The sequence below is a fragment of the Colletotrichum lupini genome, chromosome 9, assembly GCF_023278565.1.
Source record: "Colletotrichum lupini chromosome 9, complete sequence".
In the NCBI taxonomy this organism is placed as follows: domain Eukaryota; kingdom Fungi; phylum Ascomycota; class Sordariomycetes; order Glomerellales; family Glomerellaceae; genus Colletotrichum; species Colletotrichum lupini.
The window spans coordinates 3,668,502-3,684,647 of record NC_064682.1 but is presented as its reverse complement, the minus strand read 5'-3'; the positions used below and the strand labels follow the sequence as shown (position 1 = coordinate 3,684,647).

The following is a 16,146-nucleotide window of genomic DNA, read 5'->3' as shown; positions in this document are numbered from 1 at the left end:
TTAGATATATAAATAGAAGCTACTATAATTAATAATTTATTATTACTAAGGGATAACGGTAATATAATAATAATAATTATAGCTATAAATTTATTAAAATAAGAGGTAATTAAGAAGTTTATTTTTTAATATTATAAATAGCGCCCTCTAGTATAAAGGGGGGGGGTAATATTATAATAATAAATATTAGGGCCCTATAGGCCCTATAACTTAGCTTTAAGCTACGAGGCTAAGCTTTTAATAGTTACGTAACGAGCTAAACTACTAGGCCTAAAAGGCTAGCTCGCTAGCTTCTACTTACTATTCTATTTTTTCTTTTTTTATGTTAAGTCTTTAGTTAATTAGGTTAATATAATAGCGTTCCGACCTACCTCGAGTTCCCTTTTATAATAAAAAGCTACGTCGCTTAGCTATAAAATATTACTTAAATATATATATAATCGAGCTAACCTCTTTATTATAAGGCTTTTACTTAATTACTAACTCGGATCCGTTATTTATACCCTAAGGGTATTATTCTATACATTATATAGTTACTATATAGCTTTATAAAATTTAGTACTTATTAATAAATAATATATAATAAGTATTATTTAAAAATATTTTAAATAATAATATTTACGTTTAATTTATACTTACTAATCTCGATAAGAGAAAATAGATTATTTAGTATTATTAATATATAGACCGATAATATTATTAAATTATTAAATAAGATTTTTAGTTAAAAAAAAAGAAACCGAGTTTAAACATACCAAGCTACTAACTAAATTAAAATAATAACTATTAACTAACGAGCTGCTTATTTTTAATAGCGAGATTATCTTATCAAAAAGTATTAATATAGTACTTAAATAGAAGAATTAAGAGAAGAAGCTTAAATAAGTTAACCCCTTAATATTAAATACTAAATAATAATTTATTAAATAGCGAGCTCGAAGTACTTATATTATATTAATTTACTAATTAAAAATAGCTTTTAATACGTCGTTTACTATTTAATACTAAATAAATCCGTTATTTACTAACTATACTACGCTAAACCGTTATATTAAATAGTAAATCAATTATTTAAACCGAGGGCTTATATTTATATTATTAAATCTAATTATAACTAAACTTTTTATTTTCGTAAATAGGTTATTTATAAATAACGCTAATTATACTTTATAGCTAGGTTATATTATTATTTTTATAAATAAAAAATAAATTAACGAGAGCTTTATAATTAATAATAATATTATCTACTATAGCTTTATAAAGAGTAAAAGGATTATTTAGAGCGTATTAATATTAGAAATTTATAAAATAGTTATAAGTATTAACGTTACCTATACTATTTTAATTACCCTAAACCTTATTATTAAATAACTTAACGTTCTAAAGATCCTTACTATAGTCTATATAAATTTATACTTACTATATAAATACTTCGTTAAGCTAGGTATTATAAAAGAAAAGCGCTTTATAATAGATATTATAATACTTAAGTAATTATACGAACGCTACGAGCTTTGCGAGATTTATTAAATTAGTAGCGATAATAACCTAGTTAACGGGTTTATAAAAAATATATTAAATAAATCCCTCGAACGATTTATTAATAAAGGAATTATCATAATTAAAATAGAAGGATAAGTAATACGTAGTTAAAATAATAATATATTATAAATAATAAGTCGTTTAGCGAACGTATATACCTCTCGGGCTTCGGTTTAGAAAAGAATATACGTATTTAGGGTATAGTTAGATTAATAAAAAGCTCTTTTTTAATTACGCTAAATTTAACGATTTCTAAGGAATTTAGGTATATAGATTATATATATTAGAGGATTAAGAAGTAATTAAAAAAAGGGAATATTAAAATTTCTATACGAATAATTATAATAAAAGTTATATTAAAATTTTAGTATACGGCTTTAGGTATTTTTAAATAGGGGATTAACTATAAATTTTATTATTAGTTCTTACTAGCGGGGGACCTAGCCCCTATTCTAGCCTTTTTTATTATAAAAATAGAAGACTACTAATATTAAATTACGAGGTAAAAAAGGGGCCTTATTAAGTAGTTAGGTAGGGGTAGTAAGTAGGTAGTCTAGGCCCGTATAAACGGACCCTTTTACCTACCTATACTTACTAAAGGACCGCGGGCTCTGCCCACGATCTTCCCCTCTTATATATACGCAATAGACCTATACTGACCTATTAACCTAGTCGCGACCGAAAGGTCTGACCTGCCTACGTGTATACCAACAGTTAGAAATCAAAGATGGCTTATGACGTCCAACGTGCGACAGGTTGGTCAGGCAGACTCCAATGGACAAATTCGCACGCAAGAACTGAGGCCCGCAGCGAGAGCCTTCAGGTTTTCATGCGAGAAAGGAGGCTCTGCGTAGCCTGCTGCTTGAGCCAGAAGAGTGCTGTTGGTGAGATGTGACAGTTGCCAGCTTCTCCAATTGAACTCTGCCCAATGGTTGAGACATGATGATCAGGCAGTCTACGCAGGCCGCAAGATCCGTACATCCGCGGTGTCCCTTTCCGACTGTTTTGGGCTGCGCCATGGGCTGAGCTGGACCTCATGATGCGCATTTCCAGGGATGCCGCATAAGCGGCCTTCACCTGCAGCTCGAATCCTGTGAGACGGGGCGAACCGTCGCAAAATCATCAATTGCGGTAGTTCACCAAAGCCTCGTCCTCGACTTTTCCGCTTCGTTAGTCTATTTACTTATGTCTCGTTCTCGATGAAAATGTCGTCTCCAGTCGAAACAATGGTGCTTTAAACTACCAGACCCTTCACCGACATTTGGCCTTAGACACGGCTAGTCGCCGCCGTCCACGTGCTCACAACTCCGGCGCCGGCTCGTCCACTTGCGACCCACTTCTGCCGGTGATCAACGGAATCTTCCTCGGCGGGGTAGCATCACCAATCTCATTCTCAATCCCAGCCGTATGGGATAGGATTCTTGGCGAAGACTTCGGACTTTGATGGTCTCTGTCGCACTCGTCATTTCTTTACGTGGTGTTTCACGGGGTGAACATCTGTCAAGATGGCCGACAGCAATTCCAGTAATAGCCCGAGCGACAATAGCAACAGCAATGGCAATGCTAACGGAGGGAGCGACGTAGTTGTTGCGATTGTTGCTCTCGTCGTCTCGGTGGTCGCTCTCTTTGCAGCGACTCTACAGATCATGCAAGCGATCTTTGCGTCGGCTAAAGGGCTTCCCAATTGCACCGAAGACGTGATGGGAGGATGGGCGAAAGGCACGACAAAACGGCCAAAGTTCAAGGAGCTACGTCTCGAGGTTAGGTTCGAGGCGCCAATCATCTTTCTGGCCCCCCCAAACAACCAGAATAAACCTGAAAAAGGAGAGATGTGGTCCGTGGAGGGCACTGAGAAAAGTTGTACCAAGAACCGACTCGAATATGCCAAGATATTCCCAAACCCTGGACCAGCCAACGGAACCAACGACGAAAAGCCGTCTAAGCCTACTGAAAAGGTCCACACTGTCAACAACGAGCTAGCAACGTGGGTCTATCTCCTAATCGCCCTTGAAAGAATGGAGAAGGATTCCAAAAAATGGGAGTGCAAGAAGCTACAAGGGGAATGGTTGCCAAGTTCCATCATCCCGGACCTGCCTGAGCCGACTTTGGCCGTGAAAGTACAGGCGAAGGAAAGAAGCTTCGATGCGAACCCCTCCATCAAGAAGCCCTATGCAACCTCTACGATCTCTCATCTGGTCGAGCTAGCAGCAATACTTGGACTCTATTGGAGAGTCTTCGACCGAGACAACAACCAGTACCGCGCGGAAGGAAATGGCTATAGTCTGACTGGCTCACGTGTACCCGACTTGGGTGTCGTCTTTGTTTTTGAGAAAACCGGTCCCACTGTATTTGAGGAGCGGCGAGTGATTCCGACATCTGAAGTGAAGGAGCTCTGTTTTGGGCGAGTGCCAACTTTCTATCGAGTTAAGAAGGATCCCGACGAAGACTTGGAGTGGCAGAGGGAGTTCAAAACGTCGTCGGGAACTGGAACCAAGGTCGAAATCCTTCAACTGAGCACTCGCGATGCCATTGCGGAGACTTTGACCCAGATAGGATGCAACGGCAAAACCACGCTCTTCTACAGAGAAGGAAAGAAAGACCGGCACCTCTTTTCTGGTATGTAATCAGTTAATCGAGTGAATCTATGGGAGTTTGTGCATGTTCGACTAACTCTTAGGCAGTTACCTTCGAGGTCATCGGCATGCTCGCCCGAGTTTTGCACATTGAAGGAAGATGCTTCCGTTTCCTGCCCAATCCAACAATCTTCTCTTGGGACAGAGATTCGTTGTCACTCCAGCGTCTGCTCATCGCTTTTAGCGGACTGTTGATGAACGATCTCACGGTTGTTGAAGAAGAAGCAGAGACTGTCATCGATGAGAGGGTTGAAACTGCCGTCGAAGATATCAGGGCTCTTTCGGAGTCAGCGGAGGAGATGAGCAACGATTTTGACGAGAACCCGCCTCTAACGAGCAAAAGAATGAGTCTCTTGCACAAAGCCATTGATATGGCAGACAAATCTCTCAAGAAACGAGACCAGGGAATCGTGCTCGATGTGCTACGTCGTCACCTCCAGGAAGTGTTGGCAGCCATCAACAGTCCGGATAAAAGGGGGAAAGAACAGATTTCGTTTCGGGACCTGCTTGGTATCCCTCTGGAGATGAGAGAACAAAGGTTCATGGAGACATACTTCGAGCGCATACTATGGCGTGTAGTGCCTACCAACTCTACCAAGAGGGGCAAGCGAGACGACGAGGTCGTTTCAAGAGCCATACACGACGACACAGAGAAACGAAGATCCCGCTTGGGTAACGGCTCACCCCAAGCCGGCAGCGCAGTCCCTCCGTCGCCGTTGAGACTTAACCCCGGAGAGTCTCCAACCAAGGCTCTAGACGACTCGACGCCCACGCCTGGCATCAGCAGGGTCAAGACGTGGCCTCATCGCATCGAGACTGAGCAACCTGGTGATCAGCCGGAACTTCCGCAGCCAAGCAAATTGTCAGAGCTGCCACAGTGGGAAACGATAGTACCCAACCATATTGAGATGCAGCGCTTGGCAATCTGGTATACACTCGTATTCAGGATGATTTGTTGGTTGATGTTGCACGACTTCGATAAGAAGGATGTGCAAGTGTCGAAAAGTGAGTTGATTGGGAACAGACAGCCCGTGTTCATTCTTTGAGCTGGGCTATGAGGGTGCTTGAGGCGCTTATTCTCGAGCTGGATTTCGATACCATCGCACTTTAATGCATTCAATTAAGTTATGAGGACGTTGCAGTTTGAGAGCCTGATATATTACTGTTATTCATTGTTCACTGACCAATGGAACGAAGTATAAGCTTTTCTGTGCCGGTGAACCCTAGTCGCAAAAACGCGAACTACCCCACTGGGTATTTGGTTCTTGCCCCTCACTAGGCTTCTCAAATTTTGATCCTTCACATCCCTCCCAACGACACGTGGTTAGCGAACAAAAGGCTGCGAGCTATTCATTTCAACGCTCATTTGATCCCCGGATCTCATCAAACGACACCATGACATCGTCATCAGAGCAGCCCGCCGCCCTAGAGGATGGCCGGCGCATTTATCTAGGCAACCTTCTCTACAGCATCCAGCCCGTCGACATCGAGGAGATGCTGAAAGACAATGGCTTTGAAGGGTACGAAAAAATTCACATCTCCATGGATCCAGTGTCGGCTCGGAATCCCGGATACTGCTTCGTCGATTTCGCTGAGCGCGCAGACGCCGAACGGGCACTATCCTCCCTTGATGCGCGCCTCCGTGGTAGACCACTCAAGGTCGGCCCATGCGAGCCCAAGAAGCAGAACCGGAGTCGCTGGCAAAGCGACAGAGAGCCTTCCTTCAACAGGTGGGGAGACTGGTCAGGATCGCGGGGTGAGGGCGGCGACGAGGCTGGCAGATCACCAGCGCGGAACGGTAGGAACGGCGGCATCGAGAGCGTACCGTACGGCGCCATCAAGCACTTCGACGAGGTCGTTGCGACGGAAGGGGATGGCAGGAGACTCTATGTTGGAGGATTGGGTGCGATGGTTGACCAGGCACAACATCAGGATGAACTGCAACAAATTCTTGAGGGCCACAAGCCGTAGGAAACCCCCTCCAGTCGCCAGCGATGGTGAACTTACCCTATGCCGCCGCTAACTTGACTCCGACGATAAAGACTAGCCATCAGTAAGCGTATCACTCCCCATGAGTCTACCAGGGCCAAGGGCGGTGAGCACCACTACTGCTTTGTCGATTTTGCGACAGCTGAAGAGGCCGATGCAGCAAGAAACGCGCTGGATCGCAAGGTCTGGGGAACCGGTCGTCTGCGTGTCAACGTTGCTCGCGGTCTGCCCGACAAGCTCAAGGATCGTACGACGCCCTCGGATGTGCAAAATGAGAAGGAAAATGGTGAGCGCTCGGCTTGGCGGAAGCCCAGATATGAGAATTCGAATCGCGACAACAGCGCGAGATCTTCTCAACCACTTAGATCAGCAGCATCGGGAAATTGGCGACAAAAGGAGCCTTCGACCTGAGGACAATCTGTGGTGCGATGGAAAAGTTGTTGGTCGTGGATTATGGAAAGTTTAGGCTGCATGCCGGATGAGTCTACGGCAGGCTGGGCAGATTCGTGAGAATTTGCACAGCCACCGCAGGCACACTCCGGAATACGGCAGGTCTTATAAGACCTCGGAAGCTAGTTCTCGGACGCCCGAAATGGTCACCGCACTTTACATTAAATACCGAAATCCGAAAAAGTTGACACTTGTACATTTCTTTTAGACAGGAACTGCAGGCTCTGCCTTCTTTCTGTGACCGTCAGGTCCCTGCTTAATCGACTTCCATTGGAAGAACAAACAGCAGATGAAGGCACAAGCAGCACAAGCCAGGGTGATGTAGAATGTGTCTCGGAGACCCTTCATATACGCCTGGAGGATAATGTCAAACGCATCTAGTCGACCCATTCTGCGGAGTACATCCTTGACCTCCGAGGCACCACTGTTGATGAAGATGGTAGGGTCAATCCCGATGTTGTCGGCCTTAATAGTGTCAATGAGGCCGTTCTGGAAGACAGTTTGGGCAACAGCAATAAAGAGAGCCCCCCCGAGAGCTTGGAAGAACTGGACCGCGGCAGTACCGACAGGAACCCATTCCTGTGGTAGTACAGTCTGCACAACCAAGACACCAACTTGAAAACCGGCGCCGAGTCCAAGGCCCGCGATGACCTGGTAGCCGAGCCACTCTTTCGGGGGCGAACCAACGTTGAGGACAGTGAGCATGCCACTACCAACAGTAAATAGAATCATGCAAGGGATGATGACAAAATTATAGTAGCCGACAACAGTAATAACGCCCCCCGAAACGATGGCGCTGAGAACGGTTGAGAGTAAGAGAGGTAGGATCTTGATTCCAGCCTGGACAGCGCTCACACCCTGAATGGCCTGGAAGTAGAGAGCTAGGCTGTGTTAGCAGAGCGCTCCAAGAAAGGAGCGACAGGAAACTTACAGAGGTAGTAGATAAGGGGAAAAAAGCCGGCGCCGAAGAACATCGCGAAGAGCATTGCCGATAAGATGTTGCGGTTCTTAAACAAACGTGGAGGCAGAGTTCCTTGGTCACTTTTCCAGAACTGAATGCCAATGAAGATGGCGATCATGGCACCGAAGCCACAGAAGAGACCGATGATGCGCGAGTTGTTCCAGGGATAATCGGCGCCCCCCCACTGCAGGGCGAGAAGCAGACAGATAATGGCGGGGATGAAGATGGCGGCACCAGCAAGATCAAGTTGCCGGACACGTTTCGTGAAGGGCGTGTTGCGGGACTCGGCCGAGTTATGATTAACATGGACGAAGAAGAAGACGATTAGCATGGCGAGGCCGCCGATAGGGAGGTTGATGTAAAAACACCATCGCCAGGTAGCATGGTCGGTGAAGGCACCTCCAAGAAGAGGCCCTGCAACGGACGCGATTCCCCACATGCCGCCGACGAGACCAAAGACAAGGGGACGCTTCTCCAGGGGCACTACGGGAATGTTAGTGGGGGCTCATGTTGGTGATGTAGGCCGTGGTGTTTGAGGTGACATACTGATTAGGGAGATAATGACAATTGACCCAGAGAAAAGACCCGCGGTTCCGATCTGAGAAGGTCAATCAGTATGAGCACAATAAATGGTCCATTGGATTAGGAAGGATAGCATACTCCAGCAATGGCACGACCGACAATGAAGACAACTGAGGATGGCGCAACGGCAGAGATCAGACTGCCTATCTCAAAGACGAAAACGGCTGTAAGGTAGGCAATCTTCACATTGAAGAGCTTGTAGACAGCTCCGTACATGGGCTGGAGAGCTGTGGTGGTGAGCAAGTAAGAGGAGCCATACCAACCCTGAGACCTATTAACGAATTTCTCTGCTGGAAGGTTTCCAATAAATAGCTCACAATATCCTTGACACTTTCGAATTGTGCCCTAATTGCACCCAGCGCAGGAGCAATGATAGTCTGATCTAGAGCAACAAGGAAGATGGCAAGGCACAGTGAAGAGATAATCAGCGCCACCTTGGCGGTCGAAGGGTACTCGGGCTGGTCGTTGTTGGCCTGATCAACACTAGAGGCAGAGCCTCCAGCGGTGAAGCCGGCGCGCTGCTCGACGTTGGCGTTGGCCTCGGCCTCGGGCTTGGCTCCGGGGGAGAGATCGACAATATTGGTGCCGACTTCGGTCTTGCCATCGGACGAGAGACGTTTCTTGTCGAGGACGGCGGCTGTGGTCGCTGCAGCGGGAGTGGTGGTTGTGGACATTGTGGAATTTCTAGTCAATCAATTCTTCGGTCGGACGTAGAATTCTTTTGTTTTGGAAAGGGGGGGGGGGGGGGGTGTGGGAAACTATGCGTGTTATCACAAGCTCGTCCTCTCTATATCTGTCTCTCCTTATCTGGAGCTGGATCTTGGCGCCGTAGGCGAGTTTGATGTCTTCTCGAGGGAGTATTTGGTCCTAGGTTGATTACCTCAAGAAGCTTCAAAGAACAACGGAAACAAGGAACGAAAAGAAAAGATGGACGGATCACAGGATTGTTGAAACAAATGCGTTACTCCCGAGGTTGAGACGTAGGCTCGTTGCATGGAGAGAGAAAGAGGAAGAAGAGAGGAGGCTAGTGGACAAACTAATTAGGGATTATTGCTGCAGTGCGTAGGGTATTCCTCTAAAGATGAGCGGCGGCTGATTCAAATGGCATGTTACGAGGAAGGGTAACAACTTGATCGCATCCTTGTCTGTTGTGTAGTATCTTGACGGAGTAACGCACTAATCCCTCGAGGATCTACATAGCAGTACGTGGGGGGTTAGACTGGTCTGCCGTTGAGTTTTGACTATGAATCCTAGTCCATGCCGCTGTGGGCTGCGGGCCGATCCGTTGGATGTACTGGTTATTTTTCGAAAAATGTTTTTAAAGTTATGGATAGTTATTTCATATCTTTTAGACCTGGTCAATAGCCTCACACTCCTGCCATCATCCCCTTGTTGACTTAGTTAGTACAACTTCCCCAAGCCGGCTTCTTCCGGATCAGTAAACTAAACTAAGGAGAAGCGCTCCAACCGGCTGCTCTTCCCCTTCTCCCTTTACGCTTTCTATCTTCCCTCTTTCCAACGTCTTTTCCTGGTCCCCGGCACTTAACTTAGTTGAATCATTTTGAAATCATACCCGCACCCTTCTCGGCATGGTGTAACCTTTGTTTAGTGTAGAGTTCACGAGGCAATGGTTATCTTGTAATGTTGACGAAGGGGCTGGCTGGTTTACCGGTCGGGACCTTAGGCTTTAATGTCGGGTCTTAATGGCTAGACTCATCATCCATTGATCTCCCTACAACTGTGACACGATGAAGTTGTCTCAAATCAGCTGAAGGGACCAAAGTGACTCTATGCTCGTGGTACTATTCTGGGCTCGTGCAATGTGATGCCCCTCTTGTGTCGGCACGTCGAAGGGCTTCATTCAAGGTAACCCGCCTGCTAAAGCTAACCTACAAACCTACAATACCTAGTAAACTCGCCATCTGCCAGCAGCGCATCAAGTTCTTCTGGCAGCGTGCCAATGACAAGCTCGATCCCACCGTCCTCGCGCAGTGGGTGTATAACCAACATGCGGAATGCCGCGTTGATAGCATCCATTTGCACGCGCATTGCAGATGGCACTCCGCCATCATCCAGGAACTCGTCTCCGAAAGAGATAGCACTCGTCTGGAAAAGCATCAAATTATTAACGGCGGTGTGCATCCCCTCCAGCTCCATGCATGCGGTAGTCACTTTGGTGTAGTCAGGCACTGACTGCAGCAGCGTGAATGCATCATGGACTAATGAAGGCGTGATGTGGACAGCAGCAGCGCGGAGCACCTGTGAAATCTGCGCCACTGTTGTTTCTGTGCCGCAGAGCGTCGCCACCGGCATGCTCGGCCGGTTGATGACGACGAGGTTGCCCATATACGACTCTGGCAGCAGCTTTGAGAAATAAGGCCTGGCATCGATAGGCAACTCAACGATGGCCATCTCATCCGTTTCAAAGGTCTCGTCGCGCAGCTGTATCGCCACATGGCGACGCGCTTTGACGGCCGCTCGCCAAACGAATGCTTGGATCATGTCGCTGTCCGAGATGAGGCCCCCGGCTGCGGGGTCAGCCAGAACGTCTTGCCGGAGCTGCTCAATCATTTCGGTCGGAATGATAAAGGTGGATGAAGCCAAGTGTCGGCCGTTGGGAAGGGGTTTCGGCGGCCATTGAAAATTCCGGGGGAAGAACGGAGCCGGAGGGAGCGACGACTCGGTGACGAGGTTCTTAATTTCGGTCACAGACTCCGTCCCTGTCTCGGCCGGATCCGGGATGTCGATGAAGCCCCATACGTTCTTGTCTACTTGGCCTGCCGGTTTCGCATACCCCTCCATCTCGTGTAGAATTTGCAGAAGATTACGATTCAAACTCTCTTTGTCCAGCCAGGCGCACGTCGCCGAGGCATCGCCTTGCACATAACGACAGCATTCACCCCAGATACGCATCACCATAATGGTGCCCGTGCCGTCGAAGCATTGGTGGTGCATGTTGATGGCTAGGATACAGCCACCAGTGATAAAATTGGCCTGCGCGACGAACAAGTCGGCCGGCAGCGGCGGCAGCAACGGGCTTGAAAGTAAGACATCATCTGCAAAGCCTGAAGACGCGAAGCCACCGGCACGAAGCTCCGCAAAGGACGGGAGCACCGCCGAAAGGTCTTGGTAACGCAGTTGTCGTGGCCTGGATGACTCGGTGCTGCGGTTCGCCGTCGCCGTACAAGGCACCGGGGGAATCGAAATGCGCATGTCACCCTTCTTGTACCCTATCTCGTCCTCCGAACAGGGCATCAGCTTACCCTCGAGCTCGGGAATGAATGTCATGGCCCGACGCAGCCCTGCCTGTAATCGTACAAACACGTCTTCAAAACGGGCGCCCTTGCGGAGCTGGTAGAAAAACTTCATGCCCAGATATATGTTGGGGCTCATCTGGTCGAAAGGGCTAACCTTTTGTGAGAGACGCATGCGGTGCAAATTGATCATGCGGTACATCTCGGCGACGTTGTCTGCAACCGTTCCATTCGAAGCTGATCTGTCAATCGCCTTCCTATGCATGTCGGCCACCAGCTGAGCCAACGTCGCTGAGAACTGGCGGAGTGTAGGGCTGCCGTAGAGATGCCTTGGGGCCAACAGGTCACGAAGCCCGGTGGCTACGCGAAGAGTCTTGATAGCACGAAAACCGAGCAGCGAATCGAAGCCCATGGCGAAGAGGTCATCGTCGGGTGCGGCCTTCTTAATAGCAGGTGAGGACTGCCTAAGACGTGACGGATGGCATCGGTGATGGAAACAATAGAACTGGTGTCGATAGCTAAGAACTCGGTGTCTTGGTCCGACCGCGAGCTATAGAAGCGCTCGATGTAATCAGCATACGCCTCGAGCGTGGCCCGTCGCTTCACCGTTCCCTTATCAGTGCGGGAAAAAGGTGTATCTAGTTCAGCGAAAGCGACGTAATCACTTTGCACCTGATTTTTGTGCAACGACAATGCGTTGGCGCGTTCAATTGTAGCCCAGATACTATCCCATACCACGTTGGTCTTGGAAGTTGGGTTTTCAAGCTCAATCAGAAGACCTGCCTGAGGCTTCCCTGCTCCGATCTATGAACGTTAGCTAGGTTTGACCAATATGTAGGACGGAATGACTTGCCATCAGACAACCCTTAATATCAGGATGCGTGGTGACCAAAGCCTCTGTTTCGAACGGGGAGATCTTATAGCCGTTAGACAACACAACGATGTCGTCATTGCGCCCTTTGTAAGCCCATAGATTCGGCTTAGTAGGGTGTTTGGTGTATAGATCTTTGAAGTTGACACTCCTTTCATTCGGGAAAGTATGAAAGATACCTTGGAATAGGGGCCAGTGGTCGTTGCGATGTACCCAATGTTCATAGACGCCTGACTCTACTTCCTTGAACTCGAATCCGGAGAATGGGTGAAAGGCAAAATAATACCAGTCTTGTTTTTCTACCCATAGATTCCCCATAAACAGGCCTTCTGTAGTACCGGTCAGGTTTAGAACTCGGACGACATCGTTTACTTTTGATCCGATGAGAGGGCTGACTGGGCCACCGGAAGCGCAGATGAATTTGGATTGCTTGAGCTTGACCAAGACATCGGGCGTTTCACCAAGCTCATCGACTAATGACGGGACCATGCTCCAAATATCGATCTCTGCATGGTCTGCAAGTGATTCTATAAGGTTCATGTTAGGCACTACACCTTTAGGGCCCATGATACAGTGTAGACCGAAGAGAGACGGCAGGAGGATGTTCATGATGATACCGGCGCCCTGTGAATGTGATATCAGTTAGAAGGGGGTCTTTGGTTGTATAGCGGGGCAGAAATACGTGACTCATTGGAAACGATGAGTATATTCTATCCCCATCGATCCAATTGTTTGTCCATGGTGACAGCCCGTCATCTCCTTCGACATGTGGGAGTAGTCGCACAGCATCCATTGTACCGATCAGGCCGTGCGACCACGCGATCGGCTTTGGAAGGCCAGTCGATCCGGAGGTATGAAGTAAACAAAACGGGTTTTGAGAAGCTTCGTCAAAAGTCTTAGTGTATGGGTACGATTCAGTCGTCTCTGCATTGAGCAGTTCGTCCAATTCTGGTAAATGGAACACCTTCATACTGCGCTTCTGCAGGATGTCATCCACCAGAGGACATGAATACCCGCATGGGTTGACCCAAACGCTGCATTTTGCAGCTTCAAGCACTGCGAGTGCGCCTTCGGTGCTATTTTTGGGGGACAGAAATAGGGCCTCCATTAATGCGTTAGAAACGTGCGGCTAGTTTTGAATAGCTTGGAGTAAGGTATTTCACTCACAGTGCAGCCGACCTTGACACATGCATACGTCAACAGAACGTGCCGGAGGTCATCTTCTGGAGTCAGTAAAGCAAAACTCCTACCAGCAATTGGTTTCTTCACTTACGAGGTCCAATGTAAGCCGCTGCCCGGACAACCCTTTTTTCACCAACTTGACTATGCAACCACCAAGCGGTCTTGTCAACTGCCTTTGCAAAAGCTCGAGCAGATATGTGTTGGAACCCATGAGAGATATTCGAGGAATTTGCCACCGAGTATATAATGCGGTGAGGTTCGACAGAAGCCAAACTGTCTAATATCTGGGGAATCAACCGCCGACCATATTGCTCTGGGACAGTCATTGTTGCAAGGTGTCAGTACACTATTTGAAGAGATGCTGAACTGGAACTGTCAAGAACGAGACCTGACGAAAAGGTGCTGAGAGTAGGATAGTAGAAGAGGAGCAACTTTCGTAGGGGATAACGAGGTCTCGGGTATCCATTTGACGCCCATATCCTGCCTCTTAGCACGAACAAAAGGCGTGAAAAAACAGCCAGATTTATTGGTTACTTAGCATGATAACTTTGGGCTCAGCACGTTTGGTGATTCGCCGCGAATCCCTGCTATCTCCTGAAAGATTGACAATACCAAAAGATGCGGTACTGGGCGTTAAATGAACGGCAGGCGCGCATGGGCCGGACTAACGCCTCATATGCTGCCGATGAGCTTGAAAGGCCAAACTTTCAATTTGAGTTCGAAGCGGCAACCTCGTATCGGGAACACCCAATAGCGATAACACAATGTGAGGCGAGACGAGGACGGCTGCACACACATCACCATCGTTAGTCTATGCTACTTACGAAGAATACAACCTGCTTTTCGTCTGTGAACCGAGAACTGTGCCGATCCTCGAAGGGCAGCATATGTAGATATCACCCCTGGCAGTTTGGACGCCCGTTTCGATCAGCAGGGGTGCGAGCCTTTGTCCCTTCGTATCAGTCGAGAACTGCATGAGCTAGCAAAAGTAGCAAGTCCAAAACCTAGGTGCAGAGAATTGGACTCATGCCCTACCTTGTCTTACCTGGATGTACATTCACTTCAAGATAGTTGCTCGGAAGATGTGGGAAGTCCCGCTGCAGGTCTAGACGCGTGGCTGAGAATTGGGCCTCGCGGAGGACTGCCGGAGCACTCAACTTCGTGCCGCGGTTCCTGTGATTTTGGCCGCACCTCTGAACGTAACCAGTTCCGTGTGTATTCGCGACACAACTTGAGCAGGACATCAGTAACCAACGACTTTGGAGCTCTCTTCCACATGTCCGCATACCTTCTTCAGATAGCCCATTATAGACCAGTGGCAGCAAATGACTTTGGGCCGACTTGTCGAGAATCAACTGCACCTGTGTGGCTGAGCATGTATTTAAAACCCTGTGCTATACTCTCAGTCTTACATCACCCGGTCAATTTCTTCTGGATCATTCAATTTTCCCTGCACACAAACTGCCACTCAATCCATGGACTCCGACTTGAGAAGCTCGCTACATGGCAAAGATTTCGCTCACGCCACTGATGCGATTCAGAAGATGATATGGAAGACGGATAAGGGGGATGAGACGTCTGCCAGGATCCTTGCCATCATTTTCGAGTATGCTCTCGACAAGATTGACAATTTCAAGTACCGGCATGCTGCCGGTATGACCAAGTTCTTGTCCGTCATCAACGGGTTCGTCACAGCAGATAAGCCGATTGATATGTGTCTCCCGGCATTTCCGTTCAAGTCGGCCAATAAAGCGTACAAAGTCCTCGGCTTCCTGCCAGACAAGGCTGAGGAGCTAGCCCTCCAGCGGCTTAACACCATATGTCTACGGATACGAGATATATATAGTCCAGGTGCCAGGATCACTATTATTTCAGACGGTCTGGTCTACAACGGTGAGTCACCCCATCTTATATACTGGCTTTGCTAAGATGCCCTTGATTGCAGACTTACTATGTATCCCAGATCGCGATACGTGGGCCTACGGCGAGGCTCTACGGGCTATGGCTGTCAAGAAAGGCTTTGGCCGGATTAACTTCTCCTGCCTCAAAGAGCTACTTCAATTTCCCCTTCCTGAGCAGACGAGCGAGATTGTCTACGTTGCCAATGCGACCAACCTTCGCCGGTATCTTTTAAATAAATATGGCAAAGAGGACCTTGACATCGACTATGAGATTGCCACACAGCCTGATACCCTGATGGCCTATTGTGGTTACAGGAGGTTTCTTGAATCGGACTTGCAACACATCTTTCCAACCGGCAAGAATAGGTCTCACAACAGCTTTAAGCGAGAAATCAAGTTCCTCGCCAAGGAAATGATGATCCGCGGATATGTGCGTTCTCTACTGTTTGGGGCTGTGAAAGCCGCCTTGTTAGCGTACCGTACCTCTGATGCAGAACAGGCTTTCGCTGGCGCTATCAAGGCTGCTTTCCCCAACCATCTCCGCCTGTCTATCCATCATTCCACAGGCGAGAATAAGGTGTCTTTGAGTTTGCTACACACCGAGACGGGCTATACGACGCCGTGGCACTGCTGCGTGGCGCTCATGACGAGTGGAGAGTGGCTGAGCGCCCCTATTGGCACGTTCAAAGATGATCCACGGTTTGATGTTGTTTATGAGGATGAACGGCCTAGCTATTTCCGTGAGAAGCTGAGTCGGAACGAGGATAGAAAGTAAAAAGAG

At 47.8% G+C, this 16,146-nt stretch overlaps 5 protein-coding genes across 5 annotated transcripts; 3 read left to right on the top strand and 2 right to left on the bottom strand.

The window, feature by feature from the left end:
• Window positions 1-2,269: 2,269 nt before the first annotated feature.
• CLUP02_16958 (uncharacterized protein) lies at window positions 2,270-2,986 on the top strand (the record flags this gene model as incomplete). The annotated part of the gene is made up of 4 exons (XM_049295875.1): window positions 2,270-2,426; window positions 2,493-2,528; window positions 2,596-2,635; window positions 2,761-2,986. 4 exons carry the CDS (start codon window positions 2,270-2,272, stop codon window positions 2,984-2,986), a joined length of 459 nt encoding a protein of 152 aa, XP_049153022.1.
• A 61-nt stretch (window positions 2,987-3,047) lies between these two features.
• On the top strand, window positions 3,048-6,630 carry CLUP02_16957 (modin; the record flags this gene model as incomplete). The annotated part of the gene is made up of 5 exons (XM_049295874.1): window positions 3,048-4,158; window positions 4,224-5,180; window positions 5,455-6,142; window positions 6,218-6,450; window positions 6,530-6,630. 5 exons carry the CDS (start codon window positions 3,048-3,050, stop codon window positions 6,628-6,630), a joined length of 3,090 nt encoding a protein of 1,029 aa, XP_049153021.1.
• A 188-nt stretch (window positions 6,631-6,818) lies between these two features.
• CLUP02_16956 (uncharacterized protein) lies at window positions 6,819-8,831 on the bottom strand (the record flags this gene model as incomplete). The annotated part of the gene is made up of 5 exons (XM_049295873.1): window positions 6,819-7,495; window positions 7,546-8,058; window positions 8,122-8,173; window positions 8,236-8,421; window positions 8,475-8,831. The coding sequence occupies 5 exons, from the start codon at window positions 8,829-8,831 to the stop codon at window positions 6,819-6,821; spliced, it is 1,785 nt and encodes a 594-aa protein (XP_049153020.1).
• A 1,026-nt stretch (window positions 8,832-9,857) lies between these two features.
• On the bottom strand, window positions 9,858-13,790 carry CLUP02_16955 (uncharacterized protein; the record flags this gene model as incomplete). The annotated part of the gene is made up of 7 exons (XM_049295872.1): window positions 9,858-9,959; window positions 10,051-11,875; window positions 11,938-12,215; window positions 12,301-12,906; window positions 13,067-13,384; window positions 13,450-13,505; window positions 13,556-13,790. 7 exons carry the CDS (start codon window positions 13,788-13,790, stop codon window positions 9,858-9,860), a joined length of 3,420 nt encoding a protein of 1,139 aa, XP_049153019.1.
• A 1,149-nt stretch (window positions 13,791-14,939) lies between these two features.
• CLUP02_16954 (uncharacterized protein) lies at window positions 14,940-16,140 on the top strand (the record flags this gene model as incomplete). The annotated part of the gene is made up of 2 exons (XM_049295871.1): window positions 14,940-15,357; window positions 15,428-16,140. The coding sequence occupies 2 exons, from the start codon at window positions 14,940-14,942 to the stop codon at window positions 16,138-16,140; spliced, it is 1,131 nt and encodes a 376-aa protein (XP_049153018.1).
• Between the last annotated feature and the right edge of the window lie 6 nt (window positions 16,141-16,146).